Source organism: Sorex fumeus, unplaced genomic scaffold (assembly GCF_029834395.1).
Source record: "Sorex fumeus unplaced genomic scaffold, SorFum_2.1 ptg000043l, whole genome shotgun sequence".
In the NCBI taxonomy this organism is placed as follows: domain Eukaryota; kingdom Metazoa; phylum Chordata; class Mammalia; order Eulipotyphla; family Soricidae; genus Sorex; species Sorex fumeus.
In genome coordinates this window covers 30838719-30864085 of record NW_026606100.1, presented here as the reverse complement: position 1 = coordinate 30864085, position 25367 = coordinate 30838719, and the positions used below count along the sequence as shown (strand labels likewise).

The 25367-nt window shown below is 50.8% G+C and overlaps 1 protein-coding gene across 1 annotated transcript in view; it reads left to right on the top strand.

The window, feature by feature from the left end:
- The window catches only part of FBXW4 (F-box and WD repeat domain containing 4), an 81538-nt gene extending 56716 nt beyond the window's left edge, over nt 1-24822 (top strand). The window contains exons 6-9 of the mRNA XM_056120851.1: nt 13509-13574; nt 23041-23181; nt 23907-24048; nt 24178-24822. Of these exons, the coding sequence (XP_055976826.1) occupies nt 13509-13574; nt 23041-23181; nt 23907-24048; nt 24178-24297 (469 nt within the window). The 3' untranslated portion in view covers nt 24298-24822. The remainder of the gene's footprint in view (nt 1-13508; nt 13575-23040; nt 23182-23906; nt 24049-24177) is intronic.
- Nucleotides 24823-25367: the final 545 nt, after the last annotated feature.

Here is a 25367-nt window from a genome sequence, read left to right as displayed (position 1 = left end):
CACTTTATTCCTCTTCTGAAATTCCCGTCCAGCCTGTGCTGTCCTGTTCTATCTGCTCTCCTAGCAGACTCACCACAATTGATTTCATGGTTGAGGTGTCTCTTCTTAGCCAGGCCTCAGGGTGTGTGGTTGGTGTCTCACAAAGCCCTTTGTTCATCTGTCAGTGAAGATATTCTAGTGGTGAGAAGCCCAGAAGCTACTAAACAGGAGCACTAAAAAAGTCAGGAGGAATTGGTTGTAAGTGACAGAAACCAGATTCACAGTAACTTAAGTCAAACCATCAGTGTTTGGTTCTTGAAGTCTAAGGTCAAAGCTGAGAAACCAACAAGAAAGAAACAGATATAGCTGGACTCAGAATTGGCTGAGCCCAGAGGCCACTAGGCTGCCAGAACTTTATTCTTCCATGATGTTTACCTGTTTCTTCCTCCAACTCAGATCCTTCCTTTTTTTTGTTTGTTTGTTTGTTTTTAGCTAACTCACTTATTCCAGATGCTTCCAAGAACTCCTGAATTTGGGGCCCCGAGTGATAATCCAGAGATTAGAGCCTTGCATGCAGTCAACCCAGGTTCAATCATTGTCCCCTAAACCTGCCAGGAGTGATCCTTGGGCTCAGAGCCAGAAGTAAGACCTGAGCATTGCCAAGTATACCCTTCCCTGCTCTACCCCCTAAAAAAGAACTCTGACTTTGGTAGCCTAACGTAAGTCATAAAGAGTGACTCCCCAAAATTCCAGGTCAGAGACTCACCAATCCAGCTGGTATAGCTGCTCATACCCTGATGATCAGGTAATTGTGGTTAGGAAGGAAAGTGTATAAGATCATGGGAAGTCTCTCAGACAATGTATGTATGGAAATAGTATAAAGAGATCCAAGAGAAAAAATAGGTGTCTGCGGTTCTCATAAAAGCTAAATTTCTGGGGCTGGAGCAATAGCACAGCAGGTAGGGTGTTTGCCTTGCATGTGGCCGACCCAGGTTTGATTCCCAGCATCCCATATGGTCCCCCGAGCACTGCCAGGAGTAATTCCTGAGTGCATGAGCCAGGAGTAGCCCCTGTGCATCGCCAGGTGTGACCCAAAAAGAAAAAAAAAAAGCTAAATTTCTCTGTGATATCTTTTCCCAAAGTGTATTTGTGGATGGCACTAAGGTGTGGATGGTGACTGAGCTCAAACCTTGACCGTTAGATCTCAGTGGGCCTGGAAGGGATTGTCACATCCTAGGGGCCAAACTCTAGGGAACATCCCCTGCTGTACTGAAGAATCACAGATTCTCCTTGACCTGACCTCATCTCTCTTCTTCAGTGGTGTTAAACACACACACACACACACACACACACACACACACACACACACACAAACCTTAATTCTCCTTTCCAAATCTGCATAAAGTTTGAGTCCCAGGAGCCCTCAATGGTTTGTTAATGTGGTTATATTTATCTATTTTGTGGTGTGTGTGAGGTCCACACCTGGCAATGCTCAGGGATTACTCCTGGCTCTGCACTCAGGAATCACTCCTGGTGGGTTTGGGGAACCATATGGGATACTGGGGATCAAACCTTGGTTGGCCTCATGCAAGGCATGTACCCTATCCACTGTACTATTTCTCGGCCCCTAACGTGGGTATATTTTAAAAGAATAGAATTTTAGGGGCCCTTGGATGTCATTTAGTGGTAGAGGGTCTGCCTTGCAGGCATGAGACCGAGAGTTTGGTCCTGGACACAGCCCTCCATGACAAGTGTGATCATGGTGGCACTGCCTTGTGATCGCTGGCACTGCAACAAGTGTATGGTCTCCAGCATACCACAGCCAGCCAAGTGTGTGTAAGCTCCACACCACAACTGGAGAGCACCACAGCCAAGTGTGTGAGCACTGATCATCATGACAATAAAGGGAAGTCAGGGGAAAATAATAGAATCAAATCGTATTGTTTTGTTTTGTTTGGGTGTCACATCCAATTGTGCTTAGGCCTTACTCCTGCCTCTGCTAACAGGTATCACTCCTGGTGGGGCTCGGGAGACCATATCGGGTACCAGGGATCTGACTCGGGTCAGCTGCACAACACTCTCTCTGACCCCAAAATCACATTTTAAAATGAAGTTGTTGAATTTTTTTCTAGCACTGGGGATATTGTTCAGTGGTAAAGTAAGTGCTAGCCTTGTATGCAAGAAGTTTTATCCCTAACACTGAAAAAAAAGTTGTGTCTGTTTTATTTCTGTAGCTCTCCAGTCAAACTCTAAATTCCTCTGTTTCTGAAGTCATCTGCAATTGATCCTAATGTTTCTCATTGTCATCTCACCTTGTGCCCCTGTATAAATGCCAGCCCCCCTTTCACTCCCCAGCACACTTGGAAAAACACCAGAATTTGGCTGTCTCTCCAGCAGTCACCAAACTATGTGGCCTACCCAGGCCCAAGCAATATTTGCACTGCCTGATGGCCCAGGCTTGGTGCCTGTCACTACTATTATGCCAGTATGGACCTCCTTAAAAGAAGAGGAAGATTTGTTTTAAAGTTGGAAATGCACCTTTTTGTGCTTCAGACTAGCCCCAGCAACCAGTCACTTGAGGACAATGTACGGTATACTGTGGTGGGACAATCTAAGGACTTTTGTCTATGGTGGGCTTTGTGCGAAGTTCAGGAGCCACTGCTTGAGAATCTTGTGGATTACCTCTTTTCAGACAGAGAGTATGAAGCAGAAGTTTAGGGGGAAAGCACTGTAAGAGTAGGGGAGAAGTTTAGCATTCACATAGGCAGCTGTTTCCAGGCCTTACTTTCCCAGAAGCTTCTGGAAGAGGGGTCTGTGCCCAAGACTGTCAGCCAGGTCGAGGATGCGTGACTGCAGAACCATGTGCAATCCAGTGTGGCAGCAACCTGCAGCTCATCTTCAAAATGAAGTTTTTATTTATTTCAATTTCTCATTTTCTGTTTTGTTTTTATTTCTACATAGGTAATCACAGAGGTAAAATGTGCAGTTTATATTCTATAAAATATGTAGAATATAAAGTGAAAGTCCCCTCAGTTTCCTGTGATGCCCCTCTCTATCCCACTTCTTTTTCTAAGAAGTCACTGTATGTCAGGTAAAGCAAGAATCAGGTACCATGTCACTTCAGGAATATATGTAAATATGTCATATATATAACATACAAACATCATAGCTTACAGTAATATTGAGGTCATTATTTTACAGTTGAAGAGCTATTACACCAATGGCTTCATTAGTGTTTGGACTCTTTATTCTGATCATTTGATCTATTTGGTCTTAGAAACATCATACTAGTATGTTTAATATGTGGTAGAGAAGCTTCTTCTTTGTCATTCTTTAAATATATTTCCTAGTTATTATGCATTTCCTCTCACAGATCAGATTAGTTAAGTAAAATATTTGTATGGGGTTGTATTGAGTGTAGAAATTAGAGAAGAGTTGATAATTTTTGTCATCTGAAGAAAGATCTGTTTCTCTACATATTCAGTAATACTGTCCTATAGTCAAACTTAATGTTTTTCTTTTTTAATGTGGTCCTGGCCAAATTTATAAGATTTTATTTCACTAGGTTTACTGTGGGGTTTAACACTGTTTCTTCCCCTTCCCTTTTGTTATTCTTATGATAAATAGGACACACACACACACACACATACACACACACACACGCACGCATGTATGCACGTATACACGCACACACTCAGGCACACACAGGCACATCTGGCTATGGTGCTCACCAGGTGTTGAGTGGTGGTGCTTACACACACCTGGCTGTGGTATATATGGAAGTTATGATTCTGGAGATCATAAGAGGGCTAGGCACAAGTCAAAAAATGACTGGACCATGCTTAGCACATGTAGTTGCACTTGGGATGGAACTCATAACCTTATACTTGTGAGCCAGCTTCCTAAGCCATTGAGCTAGCCCTTGGCTTCAAGGAATAATTCTTTTTGGTAGATAGATTTCTGATAACATTTTGATTGATGGTTGCTGGTGTATAATAATAGCTAACATCTGTAGATATTTTCTTATTGGTCATACACTGCTTTAAGAATCATTTACAGCATCTTACAACAAATCTATGCCTCAATACTATTATTTCTGTTTTTACAGATAAAGGAAATTTAGAAAGGTTAAATAACCCACTGAAGATTCCAATTACCAGGTGGCAGAACCAGGAACCCTGATTCTGCCCTTCTTTCTACTATTGCCAACTTACCTACCCTCTTGTCCAGTCCTGGCATTTGTTACAGTAGTGTTTTAGTTGTGTTTTTCCAATTTTCTAGATAAACAATTCTTTCTTATTTTCATGCATACATTCTTTTATGATATTGTACCATCATTTCCCAGGGAGTCTGACACAGTCAATTTTTCCTTTAAAATTAACACAGATTGCTGTATCTTCCTCTCAGGAGTAAACAAACCAGTATTTTGAGTCTGCGTATTTGGAATATGGTGTGTAGAAACTCTTCTTCCTGAAAATCCCAACACATTTGTTTTTGGCTTTTTGGGTCACACCCAGCAATGCTCAGGGGTTACTCCTGGCTTTGCATTCAGGAATTACTCCTGGCGGTGCTCAGGGGACCATATAGGATGCTGGGAATTGAACCCAGGTCGGCCGCATGCAAGGCAAATGCCCTACCCGCTGTGCTATCCCTCCAGCCCCTTCCCAACACATTTTGTTCTACTATAACACTCAATACATTCAGTAGACTAAATGTATATTATTCCAAGTTGGGTTTTTTTTCATGTACTTAAGAAAAAAATTAATACATGTACACACAGCGGTAGGGCATTTGCCTTGCACGCAGCCAACATGGCCGACCCGAGTTCGATTCCTCCGCCCCTCTCGGAGAGCCCGGCAAGCTACCGAGAGTATTCGATATGCCAGACACAGTAACAACAAAGTCTCCAATGGAGACGTTACTGGGCCCACTCGAGCAAATCGATGATCAATGGGAGGGCCTTTACTTTACTTTTACTTTACTTAAGAAAAAAATTAATGTAGGTCTCTACATTTCTGTTTCTTGAATAGAATGGACACAGTCTCCTCCTGTCAAGTCTGGGCCAGGGTAATCTCTTGCATTTGTTCAGTGAGAAAAAAAAATTTGTACTTCAGTGGAGTCATTCCCAGATATAGGACTATCCTCCATTGGACAGAAGCAAATGTACTCTGTTGGCTCTTAGTGTTTAGCGCTGCAGTGAGGTTGTAAGCAATGGGAGCCCCAGCCTCTGTCCACTTTCCCAGATTCTGTCCATGTGGGTAAAAACTGGCACCACCATCCTAATATGATGCACTTGGGCTGAGACAGGCCTGTGTGTGAGTGTGTGTGAGAGGTTCTAGGCTTCTACCAACTCCGGGAGCCTGGGGAGCCCAGTAGATGTTCTACTTACTGTCTACTGGTCAGTGCTTAGTTGGGACAAAGATCTGGTGGCCTCCCTTGCCAGGTCAGTGAAGTCCCTTTCTCACCTGGGATTTCGTGTCCTAATCTTGGGCTATTGGCAAGTTCCAAGGCTTTGGCCGTGAGTATCAAGGCCACCGTTGCCGATACCTGCTCAGCAGGCAGCTTTCTCTTGGGTGCCCTGCCCTTGGCCCTGATTCTTGGAGAGGAGTGTTTGGTTACATTGTGTGTTTGCAGGTAAGATTAAGTATTTATTTTTCCATTTTAAAAATATCACTGTATTGGGGCTGGAGCAATAGCACAGCGGGTAGGGCGTTTGCCTTACATGCAGCCAACACGGCCAACACAGGTTCGATTCCCAGCATCCCATATGGTCCCCCGAGCACCGCCAGGAGTGATTCCTGAATGCATGAGCCAGGAGTAACCCCTGAGTGTCGCCGAATATGACCCAAAAAGCAAAAATAAATAAATAAATAAAATTTTTAAAAATCACTGTATTGGGGCTGGAGCGGTAGCACAGCGTGTAGGGCATTTGCCTTGCACGCGGCTGACCTGGGTTTGAATCCCAGCATCCCATATGGTCCTCTGAGCACCGCCAGGAGTAATTCCTGAGTGCAGAGCCAGGAGTAACCCCTGAGCATCGTCGGGTGTGACCCAAAAAGCAAAAAAAAAAAAAGTCACTGTATCACTGTCATCCTGTTGATCATTGATTTACTTAAGCAGGCGCCAGTAACATCTCTATTCATTCCAACCCTGAGATTTCCTCTCTGTACTTATCTTTCCCAATGACTGGAGGCTCTTTCAGGGTCAGGTGAATGAGATCTGTCATAGTTAATGGTTTTGGCATATCGAATACACCACAGGGAGCTTGCCAGGCTCTGCCAGTGCAGGTGGGATACTCTCGGTAGCTTGCTGGGCTCTCCAAGAGGAGGTGTGTGTATATATATATATATATATATATGATTTGTTGCCTACTATCTGAACTCCATTCTTTTTGCCTACTGTCTGAACTCCATCAAACATGGTGTGGAAGTTATGAAAATTGGGTAGGAAGTGTTTTATGATGTGGTGTGCGGCCGCAAAGTCTGGAAAGCAGCCTGGAGCATGGCAGCAGTTGGGTAGTGGAGGTCGGCTGTTGGGCCTGGGTCTCTTGGGGCAGGGAGGTCTCTCGCCCACCCCCCTCTGGGGTGGCCCAAGTGAAAACAGCCTGGCACAGAGTTTGGTGGCATGGTTATGGGGGCCTCATTTTATACTCCCGTCTGGGAGGAGCAGCCTCGATTTCTGGAGGGTGGTTGATGAGGGAAATTATCTGGTGCCAGCAGGGTATGGCTTTTGGGTGTGACCCCTGGGTCACCGGAAACTGAGGGAAGCAGGCAGGGGATCTCTGCTCCCGGGTCCTGTTGAATCCAGAGTCCAAGGTCACAAAGTTCCACATTACTTGGGTTCTGTGGGACTTCACCTCTGCCTGAGACTTGGCACATGTGTTTTGGAGCAATAGTATAATGGTAAAGCATTTGATAAGGGTTTGATCCCCTGGCATACCATAGGATTCCTCAAGCACTGCGAGGAGTGATCCCTGAGCACAGAGCCAGGAGTAAGCCCTGAGCACCACTGGGTATGATTTAACCACTGCCCTGCCTAAAAAAGAAGTAGCATATACTCATTAAAGAAGATTTGGAAGATGAAGAAAATTTGAAGCAAAAGTTGTCATACTACTGCCCAAAACACTATCACTTTTAACATGTTAATAGGTTTTCTTCCTTCTTATCGCAGGTTTTAAAACAATAGTTGTTAATGCTGCTTGTACCCTACTTTTTTCCCCTTATACTAGTACATTTGATATGCAAAAAAAACCCAAAAACAAACCAGTAACCACAAGTCTCACCGTGGAGACGTTACTGGTGCCCACTCGAGCAAACCGATGAACAGCAGGAGGATAGTGCTACAGTGCAGTGCAGTACATCATAAACATCTTACCTATTTTCTTTGAGAACATTTTCAATGACTGTAATATCCATTTCAGTGGATAAGCCATTCGCCCCCCCCCAAAAAAAAAATCTAGATGGGCTGTCATTTATTAAATGCTTTTGGTCCTGAACCCTGGAACAGCCTCCTTTCTTTGTTAATCCATTTGGCTTGGTCATCCTTAAGGTTGGTGAAACTTTTGAACTTATGTTTTCTCTCTGTACCATCTCTCTGAGGTACGCATTTACTATGTGAAATTAAACTTTTTTTTTTGCCTCAAATAGTGTTCAATCAAGCTTCAGATTGGCTGCCTGATCTCGTTCTTCTTTAGTTTGATAAACCATGTACTAGCTTCCCTTCCCTGAGTCTTACAGCCTTAAGTCTGGCTCCCCTCCCCTGCCTCTATAGGCAGCTGCTACTGTAGATGGGAGCACCCATCAGTGATGTAACTCTGTCTTCTGGTCCGGAATTCAGGTGGATGCTGGTAGGACGTATGCTGGCAATTGATCAAAATTTGTCTCATTTCTTTTCTTCTTTGGTGGCTCAGGATGCCCTATTAGCTGGACTATTAGCTAGAGCTTGAGAACTGACTGCCTCACACTTCTACCTGTGCTGGCCTGTGTTTCTGCTCTTCCCTGTGACTTCTGCTGACCTCCTGCACCAACCCACCGGTCCCTCCCTGACAGTGCCGTCACTGCGCCAAGTGAGTGTGTGTGACCTGCGCGCTGCAGCCATGCTTCGGGACTTAGCTGCAGTAATGATGTCAGTGCGCAGGTTAGCAGATGGCGGCAGCAATGAGACCTGACATGTTCTAATGACTCCCTCCTTCTCACCCATGCTGGCTGAGCCAGCAGAGGGGCAGGGGCTTCCTAGAGGCATTTTAGGAGGGGGCAGAGGGAAATCAGAGGGCCCCCAGGTGCCGATGAGGCCTGTGACCTTTGCTGCTATAATATCAGTGTTTCACAAGCAGGGCGGTTCGGGAGCCCACTTGCAGCCCCTCAAAAATTGATTTAATTGCAATTTTTCCTCCAATTAGGAGCACTGGAGCCTGACTAATTGGAGTAATAGAGAGTAATAAGGCTCAGATAAAAAGCTTTCCTTGGCGGCCTTTGTATCTCGTGTCAGTGCCTGTCAGAGGTCAGAGAGCTTGCATATTCTATTAGGCAGCCCAGCCTTCATTTGTACAAATTAGTTTACCCAACAGTAATTAAAATGCCAATGCGGGTTGGAGAGAACTGAATACACTTGATGGGCATGTTGGTGAATGATGTGACAGCTCTGGTGGCCTCCCTCGTCAAAGTGTGTCAGCCCCAGCTCAGAGGCGGCCGGGGCCTGGCCAGCTGGGCGGCTCCCAGCCAGCCACGGGCACAGCTGCCGAGCACGCCACTCTGCTGCCCCTCTGCAGGACACGCAGTTGGTCCTTTCTTCTTCCAGGTGGAGTCATTTATTCGTTTATTCAGTCATTCAGCAGGCAATCAAGTTTTTGTTGTGTATCTGGTTTTATACTAGGTGCTTGGAAGAGAAAGTATGGGCAAGGAGCGGCAAAATAACTTGGACTCTGGAATCAAGATAGACTGGGTTCAGATTCTAGCCCTATCAAATTTGCTTCCTATGGAAGCTCAAGCAAGTTACACTACTTTTGTGTGCCTCAGTTTTTCCATCTGTAAGGGAAAGAGGTACTTACTACGTAGGTTATGAGGATTGGCTGGGATAATGCTTTTTTTCCCGCCTTGGCCACATCTACTGATGCTCAGAGATCATTCCTGGCTATCACTCCTGGTACTGTATGTGGTGCCAGATATCAAACTCCGGTGGCTGCATGGAAGGCAAGTGCCCTACCCATTCCATATCCCCTGGCCCTGGAATAATGCTTTTTAAAGCTTGCTGAGACCTGGTACGTGGTAGGTGCACAGTTTACTACAACTAAGAGGGCCTGACTAAAGCAAAGACAGCAATAATGTAACTTCTTCCTGCCCATACCCAGCTGAGTTGCCTTCTGCCCTTTTTTTCCTCTTTCATTTGTTTTGTTTGAGAGCTACACCTGGTGGTGCTCTGGGCTTACTCCTGGCTCTACACTTGGGTCACTTCTGGCAGAGCTAAGGGGACCGTTTATGATACTGGGAATCGAACTCAGGTCTGCTGCATTCAAGTCAAGCACCTTATCTGCTGCACTATCTCTGCACTATCCCAACTAAACACTGACCAGTAAATAGTAGAATGACTGTAGTTGGCAGAGGCCTAGAATCACACACATGTGTACACACACACACACACACACACACACACTCACACACACACACACACACACACCACACCCCACACCCCAAATGCATCATGTCAGAATGGTGCCAGTGTTCACCCAAAGACAGAATCTGGGAGAGGGACTCCCATTGCTTAAAATCCCACTGAGCCCTAAGTTCACTTCCATTAGCCCCTCCTTTTTTCTACACTTTATTTTCTATTCTGTAGCTTAATTACCCAAACCCCCAAGTATTTGAGGAGAGCATTCCTACTTATTAGGCCCGAGGGTCTCTGAGGAGCCTGGTGTACCTAAGCTGGGGCCATGGTCTGTGATCTGGCCATGGTCTGAAACAAGATGGAAATTACAGAAAGATAGCTTCTTTTTTTGTTTGTTTGGCTTTTGGGTCACATCAAGTGGTGCTCAGGCAGACAGTGCATGATCTCAAGGGCAAGATGGAACATTAACCCCCAGAATACCACTTGTCTCATGAGTGTGAGATCAAAGTGTGGTAGAAACTCAGAAAGGGGCCCAAGCCACTGGGAATATCACTAGCTCTGTCCTCTTCCCATTCAGAGACTTGCCATCACTGTTCTTGGGATCCCCTAAGGGAAGAGGCAGAACTGAGGGCAAAAGCCATCCGAATCTTTTTTCCTTTCTAGGAAACCTGGCCTTTTTGGTAATTTCTAACCTTGTGCTAAGACTGTGAGATGGCTTAGGGGTTTAAGGTTATAGAAAAGACGTTTTAACCGGGAAATTTTTGAGTAATCCCTTTGGAGGAACCAAAGAAATGGTACACATGCTTATGTAGATAATTCCCAGGTAGTCGTTGAGAACCTGTGGCTGACTAAGCAGAGACCCAGCGGAGTGGGGGATGTGGAGAATATCTGGGTGTAGAGGTTAGGGCTGATGCAAGTGCAGTGGGTGGGCATGTGTTGAGGTTAAATTGTGGGCATTAGTAGAAAGATTGAAGATGCACAGATCCCACGTCACTTTCCCCTTAGAAAGATTGAAGAGACACAGATCCCACCACACTTTTTTTGATCTTATTGAGTCTTGACAGTGAGTATGAGTATGCATTTGATGGAGTGGCAGCATTTTGAGTAAACTCACAGAAGTGTGATTGACACTTCCTTTTTGTGCAATGAGAATATTTATGGGCTGAAGCAGTAGTGCAGTGGGTAAGGCATTTGCCTTGTACGTACCTGACCTGGGTTCGATCCCTGATACCCCACACAGTCCCCCAAGCTTGCCAGGAGTGATCCCTGAGCACAGAACCAGGAGTAAGCCCTGAGCAACACTGTATGACTCCCAAACAGGCAAAAATTATATCATGTTTCATTGTGGGATATGAGGTATCCTTTCGGTTCCAAAGTAGTGAGTTCCTCTTTACCCTATACTCCTTTGCTGTTCTGTGCTCTGGCGGGTCGGCACCTGGGCACACCCTTTTCAATCTGATTCTGAATGTGACTAGTCTGTGGCTTTTGCTTCATGTTTCTTAAAGTCCTTGAGAAGGGGGAGCATGCAGGTATGCCTGCAAGTAGGGGAGCAGTTAGAAGCATGGAAGGGCTGTATTTGTAGCCAGCACTAAGCCAGGAGTCCTGGTGGTCCCGTGGCTATGTGAATTTTGATGAATGTCCCTGTAAGGACCTGACTCTGAATTGCTTTTTGCTTACTTAAATTTTATTAAACTCTTCGGTCTTCATAAACGTCGGGGGGGGGGGGGCACACTATTTTCCCTCCTCCTCTTCCTCCCTGCTAGACAAGGGGGAAAAGGGCAGCTTTCGGAAAGAAACACTTATGGGTGTCATGCCCAGGCAATTAAGGAAGGCCTTCCTCAATTGGACAAGCGAGCAGCATGTGGATGTGCACAGGGCGAGGATGGGCTGGTAGGAATGGGAGCTGGTGCCAGAGGAAGGTGTTCGCATCCCCAGCCCTGATCCTGGGAGGGCAGAACAGCAAAAATCTAGGTTCCAGGGACTTCCCTTCTTTCTATTAACTGACCTCTTTTTTTTTTTTTTTTTTTTTTTTTGCTTTTTGGGTCACACCTGGCGATGCACAGGGGTCACTCCTGGCTCTGCACTCAGGAATTAACCCCTTGCGGTGCTCAGGGGACCATATGGGATGCTGGGAATCGAACTCGGGTCGGCCATGTGAAAGGCAAATGCTATCACTCTGTGCTATCGCTCCAGCCCCTACTGATTTATCTTAACAGTAGTTTAATCAGAGGCCAGCCATGGGCTCCTGAGAGTTGTCTGTGAGTCTGTGACAGCACCCCTCACCTGGGCCCCACTCCTTGAGTCTAGAGAGTTCAATTGCCTGCTCGAATGATCTCCAAGTGGCTCTTACGTTTCCTACCCAAGGTAATTGACTTTACCAGTTATTAATGGATTACCTTCGAGAGAAAAATGTTGGGTCGGGAGGGAAGTGAGGTCAACATCCCTTGATGTTGTAGCTTGGGGCATTGGTGTCCAGGGGCTGCTTCCGAGGCTGGGAATCCCATGGGACTTGATGAAGTGACTGTTCCGGCCACGCCACTCTAGCTTAGTGGCTGCTGACATTCCCAGGCTCAAGAGAAAGCTCAGATGATGTCGTATATCCCTAGAAGGAGTTTTAGCTTAGGGCAGAGAAGCCCTGAGGTAACTCCTGTGGCCTGTTTACCTGCCTGGAGTTGAGAAATAGACACCTGTCCCTAATTTTGATTGTAAGTCAGGCTTGGTCAATACCTGCCCTGACATCTCCCCACCAGTTGGCAGGCCAACTCCCCACCCCCAGCCCCTCCAGCTAAAGCCACTGGCTTCTTTAGAACCTCTCAGCGGAAATCCATCTCCCCGCTGACACACTTGGGATCAGAGAGCCACAGGTGCTGGGCAGGGCTGGGGCGGATGAGCCGCTGCCCTCACATTGCTAACGTATCATTAGTATGTCCAGTCTCTCTTCCCCCAAATCCCCACCCCATTCCCCACACCTGACGTGTAGGGACATGGCCCTTCCCTGCCCCAGGGCTCCTGAGTGACACAATTGCTTTCAACTCTCTGGCTTGTCAGTTATCCTGGGTTCCTGCAGGCTTCCCTCCCTCCCACCCCAGCCAAATCCTCTAACAAAGGAATGGTCTGGTGCAGAGGTTCAAGTTCTAGTCCTAGTTCTGTGGCTGTCCGGTCTCGGTACACTGACCCTGCACACGGGCTTGTGCCTCCACCTCAGCTGAAACTCTGCGGATTGCATATGCTGAAATTTTTAGGGCTTAAGAGACAGCCTGGAAAATGTGTTCAGAGTGTTATTTTTTCCCCCAGCCTTCGTGCAGTGTCTCATTGTCCCTTAAGGTCTGCCTTACTCAGTCCCACCCCGAAGCGGCTGCCTGGCCTCCGCATTCCCTATCCCCCACCTCAAACAGGCCTGTCACCTATGTCACCTTGTCATACTGTTACTTTTCTTAGTTTTTCGTTTCCCACCTGGCAGTCTTTGCAGCTGCCCTGTGCTTGTGCCACACTGCCAGATTCCCCAGCTCTTAACACACTTCGAGATGACCCCCTCCCCGCAGTGGCACCTTCCAGCACTCAGCAGCCCTTTCTGGGAGCCTGTTCCTCTGGGCCGTGGCGTTGCGAATGTGTTCTTACAGAGGAAGCCCGCTGGGCTTGCTCTCCCCTCGCCTATGGGCTGCCCACCTAGAGACCCATTTTGGCGGTGAGGCCACATGGCACAGTCCGAGCAGCCGGCTCAGCGGGTTCGCTGGGCGGCAGGGTCCGAGCGCCCACCTCCTTCCGAGCGGCTTTCCCAAACTCCTCTGATGGCTCTCTTGGCCGCTTCGCTCATCCAGGCTTAACCCCACAATCCCCTGGAGCATTAGCATGGCACTTCCAATTGCGAGCCATTTCCCCCACAAGCTCTGACAGGCCAGACCTGATTCTTCTCCCCTTTTGTTTTGCAGCTCTTTTGTTACTGGGACAGCTTGTTGTGGGCACTACTCACCCCTAAGAATCTGGGACCTCAACAGGTAAGAGACACCGAAGCCCACCAAGGCTTTCAGTGGGAGGGTGCTTGAGTCTCTGGGGAGGCCAGGAGAGAGCCACTGAGCCAGCTCCTGTTTCAGCTGGCCACGGGCACCCTGGCCACGCCACGCCACGCCACATGCCGGACCTCCTGCTCTGGAGCCTTCACACACGGGCTCCTTTGAGGCTAGTTGAGGGAACCATGGAAATCATTTCTAAGAGTTAAAACTTTTCATGTCAGACTTGTGGCATCTGAACTTACAGGAGCGCCTGACTAGGGGGACTATATCAAACCCTGTCTGCCCTCGGACATGTTTCCTAAAATAATTTTGAAAATTAAATGCCCAGGAGTACAATTGCTGGGTCATTTAGTGTGTTAATAGCTGTTTACCATTTTATATTTCAAGCCCAGTATGGGTTTCTTCACCATATCCTAGTTATTCACCTAGTTTCCTAGTTATTCACCTAGTTTCTTCACATATTTACCTCATTACATTATTCATATTATTCACCTGTTTTTTTCACACATCCATTAGTGTCTGGTATTGTGACTGGTTTTCTAGCTATTCCGGTAAGTATGAAATCTCACTATGGTTTTGATTTTCCTAATGGCTAATATATCAAATATGTTTTTATGTAGTTATTTGCCATCTTATATTCTTTTTTTGTATTGGGCTATACAGGGGCTCTGTGTGTGGGGGTCACTCCTGGTGGTGTTCAGGGAACCAAACATGATGCTGGGGCTCTGACCTGGGTCTTTTCCATGCAGAGCATGTGTACAGCTCATTAAGCTGTTTCTCTGGGCCCTTTCTTTGGTGGGGTGGAGGAGCTGGGCCAGACCTGGTGTCTCTGAGCGTGAGGTGGCACTGGGAGTGCTCAGGGCACTGCAGGGAGCCTGCAGCGGGAGGGACCATGCACAGCCTCCCGCAGGCAAGGCCCAAGTCAGCCCATCCCTCTCTCTGGCCTTCTCGCCCCTCTTTCTGATTAAATGTTTGCTCCGGTCATTTGCCCATTTTCTAACTGGGTTATGTGCTTTCTCACCATTGTGTTTTGAGGGTTCTTCATATGGTCCTCAGATCAGCCCTTTGTCAGGCATGTCGTGCGTGAATGTGTCTTCTCCCAATCCGTAGCCTTTGAAACAGAGCATGAGCTTTCTACTTGAACGAAGTCCCATTTACGAAGTCCCCTTTCTCTGTTACTGACTCTGCTTTTGGCATCAGTCTAAGGACGCCTTCAGCCCCAGGTGCCCACACTCAGGGTCTGGTACAATGATTCGCAGGAGAGGCAGGAAGTGCTCCTTTTGCCTTTCTCCTGCCTCAGTTGCTCTAACTTGCCTTCTCCTTTCTCTCCATGTCCCCAGGAAAGTATTAGGCATAAGTTTTCGTTTCTGAAAAATCTATTATATCATCTATTTTTCCAGATTTTTTCCACAACGTTCTCTTGATGGTCCTTCACCCACAGATATAGGAAACTTAATCTAGTTCCCTAATAACACAGTGGCTAACTCTGAGAGTTGCGAAGCTTCCTTTCATCGAGGGCTGATCTGCTTCTTGGGTCCGTGATCCTGGACATAAAGCAAGTTGATCCTCTCCTGTGAAGGACAGACCCTTAAACATCTGAAAATTGTGGTCCACTTCTTCAGGTTCTTCTCTTTCTCAGGCCGAAAGTCTGAGACCTTTCCATTGTTGTGCATGAAAAGAGTAGCATACTTCTGGCTATAAAAAAATGTAGACCCCCAATTCAAGTTGGCTGAAACAATAAAAGGGTCGCTACTGTCTGCAGTGGCAAGAGTCCAAAAGGTGGATGGTTGACTGGTCTGGGATTGAAAGGTCAGTGAGATCATGAGGGCCTGTCTTCTCCTCAGCTTTGTGCTTTGCCACTATCGTCAGGGTAACGATTACCCTTGCCCTCAGACTTGCTTACAAATGCTCTATCAACTCATAAGGCACATTCCAAAGGAAGAGAAAGGAAAGAGACCATATCCTGACTGGGATATTTTTAAGATGAAGAAGCCTTTCCTAGATTTCTCCTACTCAGTGAGTAAAAATTAATTTCCAGTACTCATCCTGAAGTAGTTCGTGACGTAAATGGAAAACTCAGTCAAGATTAACATTCTGGGGTCAGAGATACAGTATTGGCCAGCACCACATGGCTCCTAAGCACCACTGGCTGTGGCCACAAAACACAAACATAAGATTTACCTTCCAGACCTGGGAAAGGCGCAGGCTCCATGACCCATGAGCGTTGGGGGATGATGGGTAAAAAGAAGGTAAGGGATAGTACTCAGATGGGTGACCTTCAGTATTGGTCTCAGAATGGTTCCAGGACCACTTTTTCCTTCTGGAAACGTTTCTAATGATCAGGTTTGATCCTTTCTTAAATGGAGTGTTCAGAAAGGAGTACCAGGGGCTGGAGAGATAGCACAGTTGGTAGAGCATTTGCCTTGCATGCAGCCGACCCGAGTTCAATTCCCAGCATCCCATATGGTCCCCTGAGCACCGCCAGGAGTAACTCCTGAGTGCAGAGCCAGGAGTAACCCCTGTGTATCGCCGGGTGTGACCCAAAAAAAAGCCCCCAAAAAAAAGGAGTACTGAACAGACCAGGTGTGGGCTGAGGAATGGCAATGCTCTGACCGCACTTACTGTACACCAGGCTTTTTAATGTAGCCCATAGAATCATCACATCTTCTTCCCCCGCTGAACTAGACTTCCAAGGGCTCCTTTGTTCTTTCCCTGGGAGCAGTGGTCTGGATGAGCTGCCTCCAGCTCAGTGGCCAAACCTCTGCCACCGGCAACTTCTTCCCTTTGAATGGGCCTGGGGTAGGAGGGCACCTCCTCTGATATGCCACGGGGAGGCTGTGAAGAGCTACATAGAGCGCCAGGCCCTGGGCTTCAACAGACCCAGATCAGAACTTCCACTGTTGCTTCTTTCCCCAACGATCTGAGGGTTTCTCTGGGCCTCACTTTCACGTTGATGAGAGTGAATTAATCCCTCATAGAGCTAGGCTGGAAAAAAGTTGTTTTGAAAAAGTACCCACATGGTGCCTGTCATCTGGGTGCCAGTGTAAATTCCCTTCTTCCCCAGTGACAGTTACCTTCCACATGAGTACCTTGGCGTTTGAGAGGCCCACAGCCTTTCAGTCTCTCAATTGTATGTAGCGCTGGGCCCTGTAGAAGAGGGAACGAAACCTGTTGGCCTTGTGGTTTGTCACAGAGATGGGTGTTACTGCTGGAAATCACTTTTAGTCATGGAGTTGGACATTGTCACTTGCCTGGGCCCCGGATAGTAGACAGGGGGAGCACCGCAGAGGCCCAGCTTCATCTCAGAGGGGGATGGATTCATCTTTGCCTCGTCTGGGGTGTTCTCGGGCATGGGCTATGGTCAGGACGGAGTTCCAACACCAGTCCCTTGAGCAGCATTCGCTTCTGGAAGCCCTCCATCACTTACCCCAAACACTGGCTCTTTACAGAACCCTGCTGAGAATGGGCACAAGACAGCTACGGCCTCAGTTGTCACTGCCCAGCCTTGTGGCAGGGTTGCCCCTGGCATCACTTGGCCTCACCTTCCCCGGCCCCCTCTGCTTCTCTTGTCACAATGTCTCTTCTGCCCTCGAGGGAACTTGGAGACAAGGGAAGGGTGCCCTGCGGAGGGTCTGCTCCTGGTGGGAGGGGACGGACGGACAGGACAACTATCTGTAGCTCTTTCCCAGAGAAGCCCAAGCAGATAATAAAGCCATGTAGAAAATAGGATTAAGGTAATGAACAGGCAGGACAGAGTTTGATCTTTCAATAATGCCAAAGCCTGACTGACAGGCCAATCTGGAAGGTGGAGCAACACTGCCGGCAGGACTCAGCAGCGGGGCGGTGTGCAGTGCTGGATGGATTCTTGGCTTTTAATCTGTCACTGCTGAAACTTGAGGAGTGCCAGGATTTTCTCTTTTATGTGTGTGCTATGACTTGGGAGAGGGGGGAGGAGGACTGGAGGGGCAGTTTTGCGCCGAGCCTCACTTAGCATGGTGGGGGCTGGGACGCTCTGCCAGGCATCGGCACCCTTCCTTCACCCTTGGGCAGCCTCAGCCGCTTCTCCCGAGGCCCAGCACCCCGCTCCTGCATCACCTGCCTCCGTCAAGACGGAACCAAGGTGCAGTCCTCCCTCCGGGCGAGGAAGGGAAGGGGCTGGCTGCGACACAGGTCAGAAGCCGGCACAGACCTTGTCTACTCCAGTGGTTGTCAACCTGTTCCTCTTCACACCCGCTGACTGGCCGTTGCAAACCACTGGCCTAGATGGTGAGGAGCTTGGCGCTCCCACCTCAGCCATGGTGCTTCCTCCTCTCCCTTCACTCTCCTGAGCTCTGTACTGTGGGTTAGGCCCAGGGAGACATTTCTAACTTGTCTTAACCAGACAGAGAGAGATGGAGGTATAGTTTCTGCTTCCCAGGGCAGATGGTCTTCGGCCCCGTCTCCAGGCCTCGCCTGACTTGACAGTTGTACTAGCATACCACTAAAGTGCCACCAGCTCGGACCCAAGTGGTTCCGAGCCAAAGATGCCCACTCCTGAGGCTGCTCTGGGGAGGTCAGGCCCAGCTGGTTCTGTATCTGCATCAGAGCAGGTCCTGAGCTGGGCCCCCTGGGAACCGTGGCATCTGCCTGATCTGCCATCACACACTCTCGCCCCCTGGACTGGCTCTTGCCTGGGGTTTTCTCGTTCTGTTGAGTGCCACATGAGCAGGATCTAGAGTTGGTGGCAGTGGGCAGGTGGACATCAGAAAGGAGAGGCTGCAGGCCCAAGCCTGGAGGGGTCTGGGTTGCCCCGGCCAAGCCCCTCGGTGCCCTCAGTGAGGGCAGACGGGCTCACACAGTCCGACAGGTGCTCTGTCTGGGTGCCCCACTCTACGTCCACAAACCACACTCAGGCCCCCTCATCAGGGCCCCTCAGCCCAGGTCCGCAGGAGTGCCCAGACCGCCCAGGTGTGCCTTTGTCTCTGCCCCGGCCTCCGCCTTCACCCCGGACAGGGGGCCTGGCCCTCAGTCAGGGTGATTATGGGAATCGCCCCTCTAAAGTACCTGCTTCTCCTTTGAAAGTATTACTGACAGCTTTTTTCATTTTCCTTTTTCTTTACCTCTTTAAGGAACCCTGTAATTTCTTTCTCTCTTTCTTCCCCCTCCTTTTCCTTTTTATTTCTTGTCCCCTCTGTCCCCCTGAACTCTTTGAAATTGGCTCTCTGCCTGCTGACACCAAACTGATACTTTGCGTTTCACTTCTTCTTATCCCTTTATGGCAACAGATGTTGAAATTTTGTATCCTTTTATCTGCCCGGCTGCCCCTTCCTGTAATTACGGTCCCCTTGTTAGCAGTACAAAGTGGGCTGCGGGGCTGCCTGGCCTTTGAGCCATTGTGTCTGAACACGTGTGCGCGGGTGGGCGCTGGGCTATGCGCGCTCGCACATGCACGTGAGGGCCGTGTGCCCCGCCAGGGCCTTCCCTCTCACCTTCCGTGGGCTTCGCCTCAGGACCCAGCTCCTCCTGACTCGCGCTCTCCCTGGCTCTCCCGTCTGGCCGGCTGCACTGGGACGCTCTCACAGTTCTTTGCCACCTCGTAGTTCATGGTGGCTGAGCTCCGTGCGAGCCAGCACACCCCACCTCGGCTCTCCTCGTGGATGCAGGCTCCAGCCCAACCAGATCCAGACAGCTCTGCTCCTTAGTTCTGTTGACCTGTACTGCTGCTCCCTACCACCCCCCCCCCCCCTTACTGAAACACTGCCTTATCTGCATACAATTTCTCCTTTCCAGCTGACCACCAAGCCACACCTCATCTGGAGTTGTGTGCATGAAAATTCTTTACTAGGTTAAAAATCTCGAGGGGCCTGGAGTGATAGTACAGTGGGTAGGGCACTTGTCTTGCAGACAGCCAACCAGGATTCCACCCTGGCACCACATACAGTCCCCCGAGTCCCACCAGGAGTGATCCCTGAGCAGTGCCAGGTACTGCCCTCTCTCACACCTCCCCCATCCTTGAAGGATTTTATTAAGTACAGTTGTCTTGTATACAGACAGTAGGTACTCAACAAATTAATGTTCTTCAGAGACAGGGAGGGAGGAAGAGACTCCCATTCCTGAGTTGGACCCAGCGTGTATACCTCAGCACCTGTGGCTTCTGGGAGCAAGACAGAAAGTGAACTGCTTAGCAGCACCACTGTTGTATTTTGGGGTGTCTACTGGCGAGATAGGGTAGTCTGACTCTAAACAGATGCAAAATGAGCACCTGGAGGGTATCCAGGGAAGCCAGAACCCAGCATGTTAACAAGAGGTGGAGAATGGGGGCCACAACACAGGGACAGGGAGTGAGGGTCAGGGTCCCAGGCTCCCTAATTCTGCTGGGCCTAACTTGCCCCTTTGCCCGACTCTAGCCTGGCACTCAGGGTCAGCACTGACCTCAGAGAGCTGGAACGTGGGGTGTTCAGGTGAGCACACAGTGTCTTCTTGAATCTGCCCGCAGCCTCTCAGGGAGAGCCTCTGACTTTCTGGACAGCACAGTGGTTTGAGCCAGGGCACATCCGACTCCCTCACCTGACCCTGTCTGGGAGGCTCCTCGGGTCACCCCTCTGCTAACTTTCCCTGCCGAGGTAACGGGGGGCTTCCACGGGCCTCGGGAGCAGCCCTTCCCAGCTGAGGTCTCATTCATCAGGCCCACAGGGCGGCCCCATTTGTCTTTATCTTTCCCTGGGTCGAGAGAGAATTGCTGGAGTCAGGCTCTGGGCAGGCTGCGGTGTGTGCCCGCCCGGCTTTGTGCACAGGAGCTCCAAGGGAAGAGGGACTTTTTGTCTGGCTCTATAGTGACAGGCCCGGCCCTTGCTCTGTCTTGGCCTGGGGCTCCGAGCCACAACCCTATTCCCACACAAGTTGTGCGACAGCCAAGGCTGTGCACCCCCCTCCTGCCCCCCACAGTGCGAGGCCGAGAGGCATTCTTGACATTCTTTCTAGAGAAAAGGGGTGAAATGTCTGAATTTGGGGGTCACCACGTTATACAAATTGCAATCTAATCGTTTTTGCAAGAACACACTTGCAATAAGAAAAGGAGCCCAGGAGGAGGGGCCGAGCAGGGCAACAGCTGGTTTTGTGCTCCCTCCCCCCAAAGTTTGGGGCTATTGTGGGAGACTCTCTCTCCCTCCATCAGAGCAGTGGAGCTGGACTTTCCTAGTTAAATTGGTCCTGGAGTGGGGGCCACCAAGGGCCCAGGGTGCCATTTCTGTTTGTTTTCCCAGCTCAAAGCCCCAGCAGGGCTCCTCTGGCACTGCGGGGCCCTATTGGCAGAGCCAGGCTGTTTCCCAGAGCCGGGTGTGTCCGTTTATGCTCTGAACTTAACCTTGCGGCTCCCACAACAGAGCCTCAGTCCAGCCTCTGAGGCTAAAGAAATTGTATCTTTTATGGGCTCATTTAAAGTGTGTGTGGCCTTTTAGGAGAATCTGAGAACAGTAGGAAGAGCAACTCTGCGCCCCAGGTCAGCTCTAGTCCTGTCTCCCAGGCGGCAGTGCCGGCTTGGGTCCTTGGCGCCTCCCCCAGATGGGAGGATTCTGTATTTCTTTTGTCTGTTTTTGGGCCATACCTGGTGATGCTCAGGGCTCTCACTTGGTTCTGTGCTCAGAGATCACGCATGGCAGGCTAGGGGCGGGGGGGATGGGCGACCACCTGGGGTGCTGGAGGTCAGACCCGGGTTGGCCTCATGCAAGGCAAACGCACTACCCACTCTACTATCTTTGGCCCCAGGAATGTTGCTTATCACATAAGGATAAGGTCTGAGCACTTTCCAGATGGCAGGGCCATCCCTGTGGAGTCCCCTGGTGCTCGGCCCTCCTCCCATCTCCAGCCTGGACCAGCAGTGGCAGGCAGAGCCGTGCTGGCCTTCACGCCCCCAGCCCCACTGCCTTTCATCTTCTATTTCAGACAGACAAACATGAAATTACTCCTACAGATTAAAGGGGAGAGCTCCTCAGTCATTCCTGAAGGTCTCGCTAATGGAGGGGGCAGGGCCCCCAAATCTGGAAGGAGAGTGGGAGTAAAAGAACCCCTTCCCAGTGGGGCGTGCGTGTTGGTGGGCGAGACCAGCCCCCGGGGTTCAGCCTGCGAGCCAAGGGTGGTGCCTGGAGATGCTGACCCCTCTTCAGGCTCCCCAACAGAGGCTTATCTTTGGGAGCTGGAGAGAGAGAACAGGGAGGTAAGGCGCTTGCCTTGCATGTGGCTGACCCCAGTTCAGATCCCCAGGAACCACACTTGATTTCCCAAGCGCCTCCAGGAGTGAGTGATCCCTGAGCACAGAGCCAGGAATGGCCCCTGAGCACCACCCAGTGTGGCTCCCAGACAAACAAAACACAGAGGCTAAGACAGGCCGAGCATTTCTCGGGAGGAAGTCTTGGGTGCTTCCTGCTCCCACACTGCTCAGGACTCAGGGGAAGGGTTGCAGAAAGGGTCCCACAGCCTCTAGTATGCCCCCAGGGAGGAGGTGTGAGAGGAAGGCTATCCCACGTGGCCTTGTTGGTCTCAAGCTCTAGAGGAACATTACCCGGGCTGACACGAGCCCCCTGCCATAGGCCCAGGCCAGGAAGAAGCCTCACGGCACCTGGTGGAGCCAAGGTTCAGTGCTGGAGGGCGCCCCACTTCTGCTTCATCCCCCCAATCACTCTGGAGAAACGCACTGCTTCTCCCCAGCGACAGGGATTAGCAAGTGCACTTGATGTTGAGGGGTAGTTGCTAGGGCCAGGAGGCCCCCCTAGGTGGTTGCTAGGGGTCTGGTATCAGGGCAAGGGGTCTGCCCACTGCCGCGGTCACGGAGGGAATTACACAGTCACAAAGAAATTGTTCTTCTCAGTAATCTCTCGGCCACCGTGCAGGGCGAGGGTGGGGGGAGCAGGCTGGAGCGCAGCAGGCTGGGGGCTGTGATCACAGAGGCATGCTAGCCCGGGCCGGGGGCCAGAGGCCCGGGAACACCAGGGACCAGCCTGCTAAGCTGCTTTCTCAGCAATTTCTCTCCCCAGACACAAAGGTGTTTACTTGTTTTAACATTTCCTGGGACTCCCCTTTTCCCTTTGTGTGGTCTTTATCCCCAGTGAGGTTTGAGCCCCAGATTACAGGCGGGAATTAAGGCATTGGACTCGGGCAGCTCAGAACTGCATGACCTGCAGGATCAAGGCGTATAAAGTAACCAAATGTGGGGGTGGGGGGACGACGACCCCAGAGCAAGGCCCATTCATCCTCCTGAGAAGGGGTGGCGGGCCGCAGCGGCCAGCACGCAGGTGTGACAGGCTGGGGAGGGGGGCAGTGCGGAGTCTCCTGCGGCCTCCTTCCTCAGGGAGTCCGATTCTGGCCTGGAGACCTGCCTTTGCCTGGGGACTGGTGCCCTGTGATGGGTAAAGGATGTGGGGGGTGGGGTGGGGGGTCCTGGTGAGACAGCTGCTCAACCTCTGTGCCCTCTCCGCAGTGGGCAGCTGCTGACACACCTGGGCAGTGACTTCCCCCCTGGCGCAGGGGTGCTGGATGTCATGTATGAATCCCCTTTCACGCTGCTGTCCTGTGGCTACGATACCTACATCCGCTACTGGGACCTGCGCGCTAGTGTCCGGTGAGTGTGCTGGGCAGAGGGGCAGGCGGAGGGACCCTGCACTCCACAGTGGAGAGCAGACGGGCTCCACGTCAGGGGCTTGTCAGCTCGAGCTGACGCTTTCCTGCCTTGTGGCAGGAATGCTGTAGCCATGGCTTGCAGAGGGCAGGAATTTCTCAGAGCCGGGCAGCTGCCAGGGCACAGCCTCCACACGAGGCACACTTGGCCGCCCCCAGGCAGGGCCTGTGCTGGCCCCGAGCCCCCCCCCCCCCCCCCCCCCCGCCATGGGCCTTTGTTCCCAGGGAAGGCTGCCTGGGGTTCACTGTGCATTCTGGGGGTTTGGACCTCACCTGTGGTGTTTGGGCCTACGTCTGGTTAGGAGCACTGGGTACCAGGCCAGGGCTTGAATGCAAACATAGCTCAGCCCTTCGAGCCATCTCCCCGGTCCAAGTGTGGGTTTTTTTTGTTTTTTCTTCTCTTTTTGGGTCACACCCGGCGATGCACAGGGGTTACTCCTGGCTCTGCACTCAGGAGTTACCCCTGACAGTGCTCAGGGGACCATATGGGATGCTGGGAATCGAACCCGGGTTGGCCGTGTGCAAGGCAAACGCCCTACCTGCTGTGCTATCTCTCCAGCCCCGCAAGTGTGGTTTTTGATTTGGCGACGCAATGTTTCTCTCCCAGAGGAAGCTGGGGTCAAGGCGGGTGGCCCCTCTAACGCTGCCCACACATCTCCCCCTGCACAGGAAGTGTGTCATGGAGTGGGAGGAGCCTCACGACAGCACCCTGTACTGCCTGCAGACGGACGGCAACCACCTGCTGGCCACCGGCTCCTCCTACTACGGCGTGGTGCGCCTGTGGGACCGGCGCCAGAGGGCCTGCCTGCATGTAAGCGCAGCTGGGAGGGCGCCCGGAGTGGGCCAGGACATATGCTGTGCCACATGCCCCGGCACAGGACTCCTGGGTTTACCCTCCCGGCTCCCACTGAGGACCTTCTCTGTTCTGTCATCCCCACAGGCCTTCCCGCTGACATCGACGCCCCTCAGCAGCCCTGTGTACTGCCTGCGCCTCACCACCAAGCACCTCTATGCCGCGCTGTCCTACAACCTCCACCTGCTGGACTTTCAAAGCCCGTGACGGGCAGGCCCACCCCGCCTGTGGGCAGCAAAGTAGCTACTCAGGGACTCTCCTCCTGGAGGGTGCAGTGATGCCCCACCCACCCCCTGTGCCTGCGCTCTTAACTGTGACCACACGGCTCGGGCACCTTAGGCCAAAGGCTGCCGACCTAGGATGGGGGAGGGCACCTGGAGACCAGCCCCTCCCAGGAACCAGCCGGAGAAAAGGCACTGACTGGGCTGGAGAAGGATCTGGCCTGCCCGCCCCTCTGTGAACCACAGCTCTCGAGAGTGCCGAGGGGGCTCCAGCCCTCCCAGCTGGTCCCTCTCTGTCCCTTCCCTGGGAGGAAGGGTGAGCCCCACCTCCTCAGTCAGACACCCCCCACCCCACATCACCACCCCTGCCAACCAAGCTTTCGGGGCTGGGGTGCTGTGGGCTGGTCTCTACTGGAAACCAAGAAAGGACAAAGTTCTAAGCCAGCCCAGTCTCAGGATTGCTATCAGGACTGCTACATCATTCAGTTTTGTAAAAGTAAAGCTTGATTGTTCACAGACCTGGTTCCTCACTGGCTGGAAAGCTCTGGGAGTCCCCAGGGAGTGGGGACAGGAGATTCAAACTGGGAGTGTAGATGTTGGGACAAGGGCACAAGGGGCCTCCTGGCTCGTGTCCCGCACCAAGGCCTCTCTCCTGCAGGAAAGCCTCAAGGGGCGGGGAGGGGGCCATGGAGGGTTTAAGCTATCTCCAGGGAACAGCTGCTATCTACCTGCCGTGACTCCCCTCTATGCTTTCTGCCTTCTCAGCCACAGTGTCTTAATTTTATGGGCTTTGTTGCTCAAGATTCTAGGAAGTGTGTTTTTGGCTACTACATCCACACTTGTCTTACTCCTCTGGGCCACTTCTGCAAGCTAAGGGCAGTGGCACAGGGCCCCTTCCAGCCTTTCAGTCTCCACCTTAAGCCCCCACCCCACACGCCCCCTTTAATGAGAAAGGGTTTAGATTGAGGAGCCCCAGGGGAGCAAGAGGGATTGTCATGTGGCACCCTCCCTGGGAACTGGCACATAGAGAAGTGGACAGAGGGAAAGTATAGTAAG